General features: G+C 32.2%; 1 protein-coding gene across 2 annotated transcripts; it reads left to right on the forward strand.

Moving 5' to 3' along the window:
- Positions 1–10247: 10247 nt before the first annotated feature.
- Positions 10248–16114, forward strand: LOC101255335 (3-hydroxyisobutyryl-CoA hydrolase 1-like). Of its 2 annotated transcripts, XM_026031825.2 has the most exons (14): positions 10248–10397; positions 11011–11091; positions 11171–11239; positions 11761–11824; positions 12578–12657; positions 12743–12826; positions 13301–13385; positions 13545–13630; positions 14241–14362; positions 14694–14754; positions 14880–14978; positions 15382–15483; positions 15553–15594; positions 15687–16114. In XM_026031825.2, exons 1-14 carry the CDS (start codon positions 10359–10361, stop codon positions 15825–15827), a joined length of 1155 nt encoding a protein of 384 aa, XP_025887610.1. In that variant the 5' UTR covers positions 10248–10358; the 3' UTR covers positions 15828–16114. The 2 variants fall into 2 exon arrangements, with proteins under 2 accessions (XP_025887610.1, XP_025887612.1); XM_026031827.2 differs by lacking the exon at positions 13545–13630 and having other exon boundaries at positions 13301–13342.
- Positions 16115–17244: the final 1130 nt, after the last annotated feature.

Consider the following 17244-nt stretch of genomic DNA (forward strand, 5'->3'; position numbering starts at 1 on the left):
TTGATCCACTGGGGACCATGTCATAAAAAACAAAGACTAAAGGATAAGTTCTGTTTGGAGGAAAATATTTGTATAAAATGTTTTTCAATTTTTAGATTTTTTGATAAAATGTTCCACTGTATCATATATTATTATAAGCATGAAGCTCTCAATTTAAAAATTGAATTACTATTTTGCCTTTATTTTATCTCTAAACTAAATAAATATTAATATATAATTAATTAAATATTAGATAATATTTTTTTATTTAAATTCATGCCTCTAGACACAATGGTTCAAATTCTTTTGGAAAATAGTTACAAGAAGAGGAAAGACCAAAAGTTGTATTTTTCTTAATAAATGTGTATATCAATTCTTCTTTATCAAAATCAATTTAATTTTGGTTTGGGACTGTGTCAGTGATTATTTCTTTATCACCTTTTGTTGTTAATAGAGAAAAGATATACAAGAAGTAGTATAGACACTAAAGGTAATTTCATTCATATTAAATCTTTATGTTTTTTTCTTTTTTTGTTATTTTATTTATTTAATCTTGATTTTGTTTATTGTATTTTTAGTGTTATTTGCTTTTGATTCTTCTTTCTTAATATTAGATTTTGATGTATTCTTTGAATATCAACTTTTTTATTGGTTTTATGGTATTTGATATGCTTAGCCTCATTATGGTTTCAATCTAGACTAGAAGAGGTTTACACAATTATTATTTTATTTTTGTGTGGTCTTGTTCATATGTTGTATCATTGAATGTTTCTTTATATTTGTTTTTTTTTACTATTTTTAGTAATTTTGAAATGTATTCTCGAGGTATTGCTCAATTTTATACGTTATGCGATAGTTTTCTATTTTTTATCTTGGGATTTCAATTTTTGTTGGTTCTTTGACGAACTTTTTCATCCTTTAAGAAATGTAGTTATTACTGTCAACACATAGTATAGGATTATAGAGACATTAACTTTCAGAAAGTCATCGTAGTAATGCCACTTTTATGGTAAGAATTAAAATAATATGGTTGAACCTCACTTTTATGGTACCAATTAAATTGAAAAGTTATGCATATATATAATACAAGTGTATGTAATACAAATGACCAGTGAATAAATATATGGTTCTCATATCTATATTTGATAATAGGGTAATATTACTTGACGTTTCAATTAATACACAAAATTTGGAGTATACATGCCACCCTTCATTGTTTCAAGTTTATGATTATTTTTCTAAAAAATCTACTTTATGCCTCATTTATATATTTTATACTTGTGTCATTTAAAAAAAAACGAAATATTAATTAATAGGGTACACGTGCGTTGCACGTGAGCAAAGACTAGTATTGTTTATACAAAGGAATATATATAGGGAAAATGGACAAAAATATTTCCGAACTTTCAAAACTGATACGCCAATATCCTTCATTATACTTTTCGTCCATAAATATACTCGCCGTCCAATAACTAGTTGCACATTTGCCCTTTCCACTAATGGAAGAGTCATTTTGTACACGTGGCACAACCCTACACCTCAACACGGATCGATCAAATATTTAACCCAAATTTCAAATACCGTTTAACCCACCCCATAACTCATTTTATATAGGTTTTTTTTTTGTTATTTCTTGGTGATAGTGATACTTGAACCAATTTTTTTAAAAAAACTTTGCTTTTAATTATCCAATATGCGTAAAGTGTTCACCTGAAGGGTAGAGAATGTGATTGAGGATGTAGGGATCACTATAAATATCTTTTGAATAATTATGATAAACGATTACACTCAAATCGTTTCTATCAACGATATAATATTTTGCTAAACCAATTAAAAAAATATTTATATGAATAATGTCTGTTATTGAGAGATTTGATTGTGTTGTTATAAAGAAATGCAGAGAGGATCTACAAGAATCTAATTTCATCCTCTTTTTTTAATTCATTTTTGTTCTTAATTCTAACTGTTCTCTGAATATAACTGCATACTTAATTTGATTTTCTGATATATACATATAGTTAAAATTTATTCAAGTTGCACACTTTTTTTCAAAAACAGTAATTTTTGTTTGGTTGTGATGTCTAAAGTCTAACATACATCAATTTTTATTCACTGTTTGATTTGAAATTAAAAAAATATTCTAGTTTAAGTTCATGCATCAATAATGATCAAATGATGTATTAAATATTTACTTTATTTTAATTTATTTGACAGCGTTAAAATATTCAGAGTTTTAAAATTTTAATCGTGAATTTTAGCATAAAATCTTCATTTTAAAAGAAAAACAGAATTTACATATTTAAAAACTATATAGAATGTACTATAAGTCACAATTATTGATAATTTAAAATATTTTAAAAACTTAGAAAAAATATTAAGGTCAAAGTGAAACTCATTTAGACTCGTGAAACTCGTTTAGACTCGTGAAATTCAAAGGGAAAAAAAATCTCTAAAAATTTAAAATGGACTGATAATATAAAAAAAAATTATTTATATCATCAATGAATAAAATCATATTCTAATAGTATCAATTATGGGGTCATAACCTAATTATAAAGAACTACTCCCTCCGTTTTTATTTGTCATGATTTTCTTTTATAGAGTTAAACAATAAAAACTTTGACTAACATTTTATGATGTATTTTTTAATCATATTAATATGTAAAAAAATTTGTAATTTATAGTATTCTTTGTATAGTTTTTGAATATCTAATTTTTTTATTTAAAATATCAGATAAATATAATCTAATTTAACTCTAAAAATTAATCAAATTAACTTTTAAAAAGCGTAATATAACAAATAAAAGTGTATAGAGGGAGCATTATTGGAAACTTGTTTGTCTCCTAATTGGAATGTCAAGAATTATTGGAGTATTATTGGAACGTTCTGGTTGCAAATCTTATCAAATTGCCAATCACCAAATCTTTTATTTTCAACTCCAATTACTATTCTTTTTAACAATTGCTTATACCAATTGAATAGCTAAAGTTGACTAAAAAATGGGATGGGGCCTGAGTTAGATTATCAACTTTGTAACTATCATGGAAATGAAAATCAGGAAGTCATTTTGATTTAATTCAGCGTGAATAACTTATACGGTCATTCAACTACCGTTGAATGAAAATATGAGTTATTAACTCATTCAATTCATCTTCAAGATTTGGTCCCCCATGAATGTATATAGGTTTGGCTCCCTGTGAGTTAGGCAGCTGCTAAGCCGTCAAAATTAATGTTTTTAAACCAATGTATGTGTAAAGTGTATCGTCTGCTTTATAGCTTGTCTGGCAGGACATAAAACAGCAAATTGCTGATGTTACGTTCCCTGTGAGTTAGACAAATATTGTTTCTAAGCCGTGTTTGTGCAAATGTGCTTTATGCATCCCTTGTGATAACTAATACGAGTCCACCACACGTCACAGGAGTAGGTCCATGTCACACTTTCATGCAGTAAAAACTAAAGTACATAATAAGAATAAAGATTTTTACGTGGACACCTCCTTGCTCAAGGGAATGTTGTATATTTTACGAAAAAATACTTTCATCACGAATATTTTATATGGAGTTCACCAAAACTTATACTTCACCATGAACTTTGTAGGGAATTCCTTAAGCTTGAGGCGTGTCAAACGACCTTACGGATATTTAACCCGATATAGGTGTATCCAGGATTCAACAAGCTAGGAGCCAAAAAGTAACAAAGATTCTTTTATTACTATATCCAGGAAAATAGAATATTAGAAGGAAGAAGAATCACTCTATCGTTTTTCTCTTTCTCTCCACAAGAACTCACGAGAAATATAAAGAATTGTTGATCATTAGGGTGGTGGATAAACTTTAGGGGTTAATTTTTAGATTTCTAGACTTCAAAAAGTGTTTTTTATTTGTTGTTATTTTTCCGGCAAGTCACCGGAGCTCCGCCAAATTCCGATGAGTCCACCATCCAAATTCCAAAGACCCCTTTTTTTGTTTTCCGTTTGGTTGTTACCAGTAGCTCCGACCAACCAGACCCCATCACTACCCCTTTGTGCTCCAGAACCTCGCCAAACAACTACTAAACTACCGGCAACACGACCATAGAATAAGCAGAAACCAACTCTTTTATCCGGCCAAATCCAACAACAATTGTCGCCCTCCCATCGCACAAACGGTGCCTAACCAAGACACCCAACCCCCCCCCCCCTTCATTTCCAGTTACCTTTTCCGACTAAGAAAACCCTTGGCAAAAAGACCCTTCTCCCTCAATGACCACCGTACCAGACTCTTCTCGAACCAACTCACACCCTTACTGTTCTACATCTTCTTCGACAAGCTCACACAATCAGCGAACAGTTCAATCCATCCCATTATTTAGTCAACTTTAGCTATTCAATTGGTACAAGCAATTGTTAAAAAAGAATAATAATTGCAGTTGAAAATAAAAGATTTGGTAGTTGGCAAATTGGTAAGAGTTGCAACCATTCTTGACTTTGCTATGTTTACATATGTCATTAGTGACATAGACATGGTTTTATCCTTCTATAAATAGAGCATTCTTGTTCATTTGTAGTATACACCAAGTTAGAGAGAAAAACTATTTTGAGAGCAAAGTGAGGTATTCTATAGACTATACAAGAAAATAATCTGTGAAGAAAAATAGAGTGTGAGCGATATTTTAGTAAGACGGAAACCAAAAGAGTGTTTCCTTTTGAATGTGTAATAGTCACTTTGAGTATTGTATTCGTGACTACACAGTGTAAAAATTCCTTACTATAGTAATACCAATTGCTCTTCTTGGCCCGTGGTTTTTTCCCTTATTCAGAAGGGTTTCCACGTAAAAATCTTGGTGTCGTTATTTTTCCCATTTTATTTCAATTACTTTTACTATATATATTTTTGTGCTCGTCTGCGTTTTTCCAACAAACTGGTATCAGAGCCAACATTGTCATTATTTTGCACCATAGCAGCTGTGTTGTCATCATTCTTCTGGCCGTTGCTTTCCCCTTTGCCCCTTTTTAGATTTAGACAATTGTAGCAATTTCTGGCCTTTGATTTTGATCGGACCTTGGACTTTCCACGAGCTCCGGATCTACCATAGTTACTTGAGCTCCTTTGGTAACTTCTGCCTCTACTTTCCATGATGAGAGCCTGTCCGTGATTTTCAGGCCTTTTTCTCATCTTTTCATTAAGCAAAAGGGCTGATGTGACATCCTTCAACTCAATAGAGTCCTTACCATGTAAAATGGTTGTTGCTAAAGTATCGTAGGAAGATGGCAGCGAGTTTAGGAGCACTATGACTTTATCTTCATCCTCGATCTTTACTCCGAGGTTTGCTAGCTGCGTGATTAGTCCATTAAGTACATTTAAATGAGACAAAAAATTTATATTTTCACCCATATGTAGCGCATATAACTGCTTCTTTAGGTACAATTTATTTGTCAGCGTTTTGGACATGTATAGATTTTCTAACTTTGTCCAAATGCCACATGCACTCTCTTCATCGATGATGTTATTAACTACATCATCTGTTAAGTGCAATCTGATTGCACTAGCAACCTTTTCATCCATTTCTTCTCAATCCTTAAGTTTCATGGATTCATGCTTTTTGGATTTGCCGCCTAGTGCCTTATGCAAACCCTGTTGGATGAGCAAGTCTTTCTTCCTTCTCTGTCATGTTGAGACACCGCTATCACCGTTAAATTTTGCTACCTCGTACTTTGTTGGGTTTTATTTGCCCTAAATTTCTTACCATAAATAGGTTTTTCTTGTAGGAAAAGGTTTTGGATTGACCAATCCTTTTCTTATAGGGAAAGGTTTAGGATTCTATAAATAGAGGCATGTTCCTTCTAACTTAATCAGCATTCACAATGTAGTCTTAAGGGCTTTGAGAGTTTTGGTTAGAGGGAGAATTTGTGGGTCATAAGCTTGATACGTTATCACTTGTGTGAACCTCCCATGTATTCCGAGTGAATTGGTTGATGTTGTTTCTCTCTGTATTTTGTACTCTCATATTTATAGAGGATTTCTCATCTCCTTTGTGGACGTAGGTCGATTGATCGAACCACGTTAAATCTCTGTGTCTTTTGGGATATTTCTCCTTGTCTTCATACTCGTGGTCTTTCGAGGTTTGCTTTGCTAGCTTCCACGTTTACACCTGCTTATTTTCGGTCCTAACATACTTTACTCCAGACATTTTTTTATTGAGTATAGTACAATAAGCTGCAAAAAAATATTTCTGTAAATGAGCAGAACCTGTGCTCTGATACCAATTGTTGGGAATAAGTCCGTAACATAAATAATATTTGCAGGAATAAAGGCAATAAATGCAGAACACAACAATACGGTTAATCAACGAGAATAAAAGAGAAATAATGACACCAAAATTTTACGTGAAAACCCTCCTAAATAAGGGAAAAACCACGACCCGAGAGAAGCAACGAGTATCACTATAATAAGGATTTTACATTTGTATGTCTGAGTAAAACTCCAAAGACCACTACACATTCAAAAGAAATAACACTCTTTTGATTTTTCCACCTCACTACAATATCGCTCACACTCTCTATTTTTCCTCACAGATTATTTTTCTCTATGATGCCTCACTCTTCTTTTCTCTCCTTTGTAATTCTTTTTGGTGCATCTTTGAAATGAGCAAGAGCTCTGTATTTATAAGAAAATCTACTCCTAATGATGTCACCAGTGACATCACACAAAACACAAAGTTTCAACATTTTCACCTATGAAGATTTCTTGGTAAGATTTTAGTTGAAAATTAAGTAAAGCTGAAAAATAATTCAGCACCAAATCTGTCAAACTTTGAAATTGGCAGAGAGCTATTCAAAGTTTGCTACATGGAGATGAACCCCACACGCACTATGTCTCCCTTCTTCACACTGAATTCATCTGGTAAGGTGTCATCCAAAAAGCATATTTTTATGTCTGAATTCGCAAATACACACACACACACACACACACACACACACACACACACACACACTAGTTTTTTGACACGTGCGTGAAGATCTATTCAAAAAAATATTGCTAATTTAAGCGTGTATTTGAATAATAAGTTTTGCACAAAATAATATTGCATATTCTTTTGTGAATGTTCAATGTGAATCGTTATATATACTCTTATAGTCTTATTCATTCAAACTTATGAAGATGGTCAATGTAATTTTGTATTAGTTAAATGCAATAAAGTATATATTTATTTCAATTTGATGAGTTTCAGTCATGTAGTTAGTCGTATCTTACTAATATTACCTTATAAATGATATTTGTTGTGCAGTTTTCTTGTCATCTAGCAAGATGTGCTTTGCAGGTGAATTCCACGTTAAACTTTTTGGATGTATATTTTTAAACTATTTTCGTACGTTAATTTTTATTTATTGGTCAAAGGTTAATAAAAGGAAAAATGAAAGATAGATATAATTAATGAAATAACTATAAGAATTCATAATATTATAACTAAAGAATGTAAAAGAGTGCGAATAATGTTTGTAATAATTAGTAATAACTATAAGAATTTATAATCTTATAACTAAAGAAATAATGTGCAATAGATGAATTTCTAACAAATCTTATATTTACATAAATAAATAGGACTTTTAATTACTTTTAATCAATGTTCCCATTTTTTAATATAGTTATTAAATTTTAATTTGGTGTAAGGACAACATGAAAATGGTTATTCCATAATACTGAATATAAAAATTATTTTGTAAATGACAAATTTCAAATGATTCATATATATCCATGTATTTTCAAATTTGTTGTGATTTAAAAAAAAGAATTTAGATATTAAACTTAAACTAATACAAACTCTAACTGACATCTTTACAAGCCATATGAACTTTTCTTCGTTAAAATACTGAAATTTAGAAATAGTAAATAAGTAAAACAAAAGGGCATTAATGTTTATATAGTAATAACTATTTTGAAGCAGACTTTCCGACAATCCAAATCACATAGGTAGCATTGATAAATAAAGTCTTTTTCTTTTGTCTTGAGCATAAAAGAAACAAATCGTGATAATTATCTAACTCTTGAAAAGTCTAATAATTTTAAAAAAAGTTAGTCAAAAGCATATATATATCTACATCACAAGAGAAATTGTTAACAATAATAAATGAATTTAGACTACAATCATGTTAACTTCATATATTGAAACATTACATACTAATGTATATGTTAAGTAAAAATATAATTATTATATCATCAAAATTATTTTTCTCAAGAACTCGAGATTATGAAATATATGGAGATAAATTTCGAACTCACTCAACATCAATAAATCACACGAATTTTTATAACATACAAGAAAAAGAAGAAGAAGAAGAAAAAGAAAAAAAAGTTTTCTAGTGAAGTGAAATATCTGTCTACTGATAGTAGGGACTTAAACAACCTGGTGGTTTGAGGAGGAAAAAGAAGAAGAAGAAGGAGAAGCCTGGTGGTTGAGGAAGAAGAAGAAGTAGAAGGAGGAGAAGAACGAGTAGAAGAGGAAAAAGAGGAAGAAGAAGGAGAAGAAAGAGAAGAAGAGGAAGAGGAAGAAGGATAAAGAAGGAAGGAGGAAGAAGAAGGGGGAGGAGAAGAAGAAGAAGAAGAAGAAGGAGGAGGAGACGAAAGAGAAGGAGGAAGAAGGAAGAAGAAAGAGAAGAAGAGGAAGAGGAAGAAGGATAAAGAAGGAAGGAGGAAGAAGAAGGGGGAGGAGAAGAAGAAGAAGGAGACGAAAGAGAAGGAGGAAGAAGGGAGAAGAAGGAAGAAGAAAGAGAAGAAGGAGAAGGAAGAGAAGAAGAAAAAAGAGGAAGAAGGAAGAAGAATGACAAGAGAAGAAGAAGGAGACGAAAGAGAAGGAGGAGGAAGAAGAAGAAGGGAGTAGAAGGAGAGGGAATAGAAGGAGGAAGAAGGAAGAAGGAGGAACAGAAGGAGAAGGAAGAAGAAGAAGCAGGAGGAGGAGGAGAAGAAGAAGAAATTGTTGTTGAAAAATGAGAAGAAACCTTCTCTATTTTTAGTCAATAAAGGGTGATATGAATAAAGTATTTTCTGTCTTATCTAAAAAGGCATGACCTTTAACAAAAGTTATAACATTTTGAAAAAGTTACAATTCATTTGAAACAGTCATAACTCTTAAAAAAAGTTATAACTCATCGAAAATTACAATCCTTTGAAAAATGTCACAACTTATCGAAAAATATTGTTGTTATTTTTGTTTTCTAATTCAACAAAAAAAAACTATGTAAAATAATAAATAGAGTAACGTAAACTAAAATATAAAAATTTATGTATAAAATTTTAAAAAAATATTAAATGAAATTGACCAAACATATGAGATATGTTAATTTAGTACTAAAATAATTTTTCTGCTTCTACTTTCGCTTTTTAAGAAGCAAAAATTGTTAGTTTCTTCCCAACAACAGAAAAATTATTTCTTTGTTTCTGCTTTCATTAAAAAACAATTTTACAAGTTTTTCAAACACCTAACTTTTTGATAGAAGTATTTTTTTCAAAATAAATTCTTCTCGACTTTCAACAACAATGTCAAACAGGTTAGGCTCTTAATTATGAAAGCCCCCAGCTACTTATTTAATGAGAATACACATATTTGCTATTACTTACGAAATTGTAAATAGTAAAATAATAGTTGTTAAAATGGTGCATGATAATTTTATTCATTATAAAGATTTTTAATGAATGATAAAAATAAAAAGTCAATCGACATTTTTAAGGGTCTTTGTGTTTTTAAGTAACATAGATTGGTAGATAGATAATATGATGATGTTGATAATGATAATAGTGATTTGATATATTTTTTTAGAGATTTTTGAACTTTTGTTATCTTACTTGTATGAAGAAGATGTTAGGTTATGAAACCTGATTAATATATATAACTGATTATTCTCTGTAATAAAAAATACTCTGATTTATTAATATAAATATAGCTCATCGCCGTGGAAGTTTACTCACGAGGTGTTACTACGAAATATTGAGTTTTCTCTTTCTCTCTCTAGATCTCTCGTCTCTTTCTCTAGAAAGTTCTTGTGTTCTTCGTTCATCAAGTATGTGTGCGTGAATTCGATCCTAACAGAAGAAACGCCACATTGGCTATTATTTGAAGAGTGTGTCATGTAATACATAAAAAATCATTAAATTAGACTGAACTAAAGATTTTTTTAAAAAAGAATTGAAACTTGAATCAATTGAGATAATCGAATTCAAATCGTCTTAAATTCAACCTATAAGATTCTAAAAGAATTAGCCATGTTATCTATATCTATCTCATTTTGACACCTCTTAACTTTTTTTTTCCCTATATATAATTCAAACACTTGAATGGTCTTCTGACTCATTTTCCTTCCGCTGGTAAGTTTCACATTCTCAAAGAAGCTGAAAAGCAGAGACCATGGCTCAAACCTCTTGTAACAATGGGGAAACTGATCAGGTAAAATCCTATTCTGCTCCCATCAACTCAAGTTATAGTCTTCCACTTGTTATTTTAACCAATTCATTTGATGGTTTTCGTTAAATGGGAAAATTGTTTGAAATATATCTGAATTTTGATCGAAATTGTTGTTACGATACCAAATTTTGGAAAGAAGCTTTTACTCATGTACTATTTAATAGTGTATTTTAAAGGTATATATATGTCCACTTGAACATAAAAAAAAATTGTATAATTATAAATAGTGATGTTTCCGCGTGGACACATGTATACCTTTAAAACGCATTATTAAATAATTCGAGAGTAAAATAATGGTCCTTCATAAATTTGGTATAGTAACAACCAAAGTTGAAATGTTTTTCAAACTCTCCAATGTTTCTCTGAATTTTACATATATATTTCTTTTTCCTCTCCAAATTGCAACCTATCTAGTAGGAAGTAAATTATATTTAGTTTAGTTGATCTCTTTTTCTTCTTGGATATCTTTAATGCAACCTTTTTCCATAATTATACTCCTTTTTTATATATTGATTGGTGAAATGTAGTTATTTTTTATCAAGCGATCGAATGTGTTAAAAGCCTTCCGTTTAACTGTTATATATTTGGTTTTCAGGTCTTGGTGGAGGAGCGCGGAAGTGTTAGAACATTCATATTAAATAGGCCAAAGCAGTTGAATGCACTTTCTTTTCAAATGGTATGTCAAATATGATATTAGTGCTATTATCTTTGACATGTTATAAATGATAACCATTCTCTCAAACTTATTTGTCCAGATATCTCGGCTTGCGGAGCTTTTCTATGCGAGTGAAGAAGATTCTAATGTGAAGATGATAATATTAAAGGTAGTTTGAAAGTAGGATCCTTTTGTGATAATCAAATTTCCTGTCATAGGTTAACATGAGGAGGGAAACTTGATGCTGTGTTCTGCCTACAAATTATTTTGAAACTACTTGCAGGCACAGTTGCAACGATTTTGATTTGCTTTATTTAAATCTTATTTCTTTACTGAAGAACTTCAGTTTGCTCCCTGTCTCGTTGATCTTTTGACACTGGGAAGAAAGTTTTTTTCTCATAGCTTTAGTGACATTTCCCCTGTAAGATAAAGCTGACCAATCAGCTACCTCTCTTTGGTATCTCACTGGTTCTGACCAATCTAGTGTTTGATCCCACCTATTTTTACCCTCGGCATACATTAGGCTTATGTTTCTTGGCAGTCGGAATAATCCACATTATCAACCTCTGGTTGTATGCTACAAAGTTCTCTTAATGCCCCTGTATATAGTACAAATATAAATGCAGAGATGGATATCTCTCAGTTGCAGTCAAGAAATGTTACTACTTTTCTTGTATCTATATTTTCCAGGGACACGGAAGGGCTTTTTGTGCTGGTGGTGATCTTTCAACTCCTTTTCATATTATTCACCAGGGTACGTATTCGCTATATTGGTAATATCTTGTCAAACACAATCTATTAAAATTGGATCCATGAACTGAAGTTTAACTCCCCAAGTAATTTCTTTCAATCACATAAAATTCAGATCTTATCCAAGTCCATATCTTTGTACTAGTTTTGCTCTTAACCTGGCAAATCCATCTTGTTTCTCACTTTACCTAGAGATTAGGTTTTGAGCAATCAATATATAGTACCAGTAAATGTGTACTCAAGAGTGTGTGAGGTCACAGGTTCAAGTCTAAGTGGAGACAAAATAGTGGGTGATTTCTTCTCATCCGTCTAAGCCTTGATGGGAAGAGTTACCTAGTACATACCAGTGTTGGTAGGAGATAGCATGTACCCTGTGGAATTCTCACAACCTAATTTCTGATGATGCCATGAACGGCGCCCTGTGCCACAACTTGACCGAGCAAACCATCTTGACTTTCTTATATGTTCTTAGTCATATTAAAATGTGAGACTCCATGCAATTCTTTGAAAAGTAAATATAACATTGCATCTCAAGTTCAAGTAATCAAATTGAAAATTTTATATCAATGTGTTTATACACTTTCTTATCATTGTTCAGTATATACATAATGTGAATTTATAACTCACATTCTAAGACTGTCTATGAGCCTCTAAGATTTAGAACATTGTGCCACTGGCCCTCGATGATTTCTACGTTATTAAAAAAATGCATAGCTTAATGTCCCCACTTACAGATTTATTTACTCATTCTTATCAGGTAACTGGCAACTCGGTGCTAATTATATCCGAGAGCTGTACACCTTGATTTATATGATTGCAACATATAGAAAACCCCAGGTTAAATCTGGTTATGTCTAATTTTAGTTCAGTGATATTACTTCTTTGAGGTTTTCCTTAGTCTTGTTTGGACTGCCCATTGAAGGTTTCCATCCTTAATGGAATTGTCATGGGAGCCGGAGCTGGTGTTTCTATACATGGTAGATTTCGAGTTGCAACAGAAAAGTCGGTATTGCCTCTACTTGAGTAGTAGATCAATCTCATTGTCTTGTTTACCCCTATGTATTTGATCTATGCCACATTCTTTGTGGTTTGTCTCAAATTTGTCTATCTAGGGAGTAACAAATATATGATTGTTCATGTTGATCTCTTCAAAAAAAAAAAATATGATTGTTCATGTGGAATAGCTGTAGCAAAATGGCTTTTGGAATCCTTACCGGCTGAACATCTTGTTTTATGTCTCAGAGATTTTATAATTAAAATTTACCTTTTTTCATAAAAAGGCTCTAGCATAGTTGGAGGAAATACTTACAAACTGTAAAACTTCATGAGCTTTAGTTTGTACCTTGGATTTGCATTAAGGTTTTTTTTCTTCTTAGGCAGTAATATGTACCTTATACCATAGATGGTGCTGGTTCCTACATGTAATGGGATACCAGAAATTTCATGTCCAATGTGATTTTTATGTATGTTTTCTCTGTAGGTATTCGCTATGCCTGAAACAGCTATGGGACTCTTTCCTGATGTAGGTTCCTCTTACTTTTTATCAAGACTTCCAGGATTCTTTGGTAATCTCACTAGCCACATTGTTCATATTTATGATGAAAATTACTGCTATTATTGTGGAAAACCATTTCCTACATTGTCAATGATGCCCATAGAATTTGTACGTATAATGGTTATGTCTTGTTTTCCCTTTAGCTATATTTTTTTATACTCTTTGGCAGGGGAATATGCTGGTCTTACTGGTTTTAGGTTGGATGGAGCTGAAATGTTTGCTTGTGGTCTTGCAACCCACTTTGTATCATCGGATGTATACAACCTAAACTTTCTGTTACTAATATGTTTAAACTTATATGTCATTTGTTATATAGGTCTTATAAATCCTTTTAAGTTAGTTTGGTTGCGGCAGCAGCAAGTTCAATAGTTTCATGACCGTAATAATCAATCTTCTGTTATTTCTTTTCCAAAATGCTAATTAAATTAATTAATAGAGCTTTATAGATGTATCATGTAGAGTACAGTGTGCTCATTGATTTATTATTTTTAATTAGGTACCAACCAACAAATATGAATTCAAACTACTTGGAGAAAAATTCTACGGGCTCTGTAAATTACCTTCCCCTGCAGTTCTAAGCTAATCATGCTTGTTGGAATTTGGATTTTGTCAGCCATGCTTGAAATGGTTCTTAGTCCTTAGATGGATTTATGGACTTTTGAGCTATAATTTGCACTTGTAGACTTTTGAGCTATAGTTTGCATTTGAGGGTGTATAAGGCCTTTCCTGAGCTATACTGGCACATCTAAAAAGTGGTTCATTGATCTTGATATACATCAAGTTAAATTGCATAATATTTGTTTATTTGGTCATTCCTCGTGCCTTTTCTCTAATTGAATCCTTTGTCTCTTCCTTGGGTTCACAGAAATTGCCACTTTTAGAACAAGCACTAGTTGAAGTCAATACGAGTGATCCAGATGCTATATCTGCTATCATAAGTCACTTCTCCCACATACCAAAGTTGAAAGAAGGAAGTCCATACCACAAGTGAGCTTATTTAGTATCTACATATTATGATTTTTTGTTTTTTATTCTGATTTATTGGAAGCTTACCTTCTAAATTTGCTCTTTTGAAGTCATCGTCTATGCTCTTTATTTTTATTTTGCTCTCATGTTATTTTTCTTCCTGTTGCTGTAAGACTATTTTTCCTCTAATTTATATCGCCATTAGAAGCTTAAGATGATGGCTAGCATTCCAAAGTTTCCATTGTCTCTAGGGAAAATATTGTTCAATTAAAAGAACCTGTAGTCTTTGGATTTTCATGACCTCTTTCTCAACGGTGCATCAGTTTTACTTTCTGCAATTTTATGCATGTAGGATGAAGATTATTAATCACTGTTTCTCTCGAAGGACCATTGAAGAAATCATATCTACTCTTGTAAGTTTGGGAGATGGATGGTTGTTTGATGTATTCTATTTTTTCCTGTGGTGAAATTACTTTGTAAAATTCTGATAATAAGTTGCTAAAATACTGTGTAAGAACTCTGCATGAATTTTTAATAGGAAAGTAAGGCTTTGGACAAGAAGGATGACTGGATCTCTTCGACCATTCAATTGCTGAAGAAAGCATCCCCTACAAGTCTTAAAATTACCTTGAGATTAGTAAGTCAATAATCGCTACCTCGTGATACCATAATTTTGTTACCTGAACTTCTGTACCCTTCTTCAGGTTGATCAGAAATTGGTCATGTTGGAAGGAAGACCAATGCTAACTTATGAAAAATGGTGACCCTTGGGCCTCAATTTTTTTTCTTAACAGCTGCTCCAGAAATATCATGTGGATTATACGCTTGGATTAAGATTATTAATTCTGGATTTATAAATTTGATATACTAGATTAGTATTGCTGTGAAGCAAGTTCTTCATATAAGAAATATTATGATGACTGGCTCACACAACCACATCTTGAATCTCTTTCTTCACGGTCCTAATGCTCCAACATTTTCTTTAGAGAGTTCTTGAGTATCTGCAGATTGTTCATATTAGTTTCCTTTTTCTGTTTCAGATAAGAGAAGGGAGGCTGCAAGGTGTTGATAGTTGCCTTGTCCGTGAGTATGGGATATTTTGTCATGTGTTGAGGGGAGAGTTTAACAAGGATATTCTTGAGGTAGAATATGCCATCTTTCAGCCACCCATTCTACGGCATTACAAGACTGACACTTAACTTTTACTGCAGGGATTCAGGGCCATAATCATAGAAAAGGATAGAAATCCTAAGGTGTGCTATATTTATTTGATCATGGATAATCCTGAACTTAGCTATCGAGAGCTTCTTTCATTTTTGTGCTCGTCTTTTCCTCATATTTTCAGTGGGATCCCTCCGGAGTGGAACTAGTTAGAGATGATGATGTTGATCGTTACTACACCAAGATAGATGATGAAGACTGGGAAGACCTAAAGCTGCCTCCAAGATCATACTTGCCTCCTCCACATGCTATTGCCAAGCTCTAAAATTCACTTTTGAAGATCTTGCAATACTCTACAGCATGTTGCCCTCAAATTCACTAGATCATTATGAAGGCATCAATAATTATTAAAAGAGTATTAAATTCATTGCAAAATGGTACACCAAATAAATGCACATCAATCATTCCATTGAACTGAGTTCTCAAACTTCAAGCACAAGGGTTGATTGTACAATACTAAATAATATTTTGCCATATATTTCTGTATTGGAGATAATGTATCAATCTTAATTTTGTTGCAATTCAAGAACCTGCTACTAGTCTTACTCTGTATTATCTGATTTACAAGCAAATGTGCATCCTGTCTTGAAACACCAGCAGCATGAATTTTGAACTTGTGGGTTTTTTTATCCTTGAGTATGACTGATGACAGTTGAGCTAATTCTCAGTCTTACCTTTTCTGAAATCTACCTGTATAGGTGTTGTGAACAACTTCATCTTGTGAATTTCTTGAGGTTATTATGACTGGGGAGATCTTTTTATTTTTTATTTTTTTAAAAAAAATGGGGATAGGGGATGGGAAAATAGGGGAGGGGTTACAAGGTGGGAATTGAACTCTCACCAACAAGGTGAACGTTCAGAAAGACAGTAAACCAACTGAGCTATTAAGATCATTTGTTAAATTTGACAAGATTCAGAAATGGATTAATGAGAAGATATGATAGTTAGGAGGATAATTCTTCATTGGTAGAAAAATCAAGATAACACCTTTTGTAGGTGAAATTTAGGTGAACAATAAATTGGTTTCACAAGGTAATCTTGACATTTTAACATATCGTGATGTCATGGATGACATCAATAGGAAGAGTTCCTAATTCATTTGTAACACACCTCTCACTTGCCTTCTCATCTTCTAAGGCATTTCTTCTTTCTCTCTTGTAGTATTTCACTTATACGAGTGAAATAAATATTGGTTGGTTGTGTCCGAGGAGTAGGCAAAAGAAAAATAAAAAAGTTTGTCGAACCTCGTTAATTCTTAGTGTTCCTTTTATTGTTGTCTCATTCACTATTTATAGCTACTTTTAGATATAGTAGTTGTGATTCCATCACTCTCTATATATTCGGCTTCCGCAACATCTTTGACTTGATAGATTCCTTCTTTCCACTTGATTCTTTTCCAATCAAGACCCGACTGTGTAGATCTTGTTTATTGATTAACAAATGTGTAAAATCATAGTATTCTCAATTTTCGTATCAAATATTTTCAGTTGTACATAAATTATTGTATCATGTCAGACCATGGATTAACTTGGGATCAATTTTGGCTCTAAGCAATATGTTACGACTAGGGATAGTCTTGGATCGTAACATTGTCATAGTTGGCAAAGTTTGTGTTGAATGTCTTGAATCGGACCCGTTACAACAGAAAGAATGGGCCCTTAATTATCTGTCAATTCTGTATT

Source organism: Solanum lycopersicum, chromosome 1, assembly GCF_036512215.1.
Source record: "Solanum lycopersicum chromosome 1, SLM_r2.1".
NCBI classification, from domain to species: domain Eukaryota; kingdom Viridiplantae; phylum Streptophyta; class Magnoliopsida; order Solanales; family Solanaceae; genus Solanum; species Solanum lycopersicum.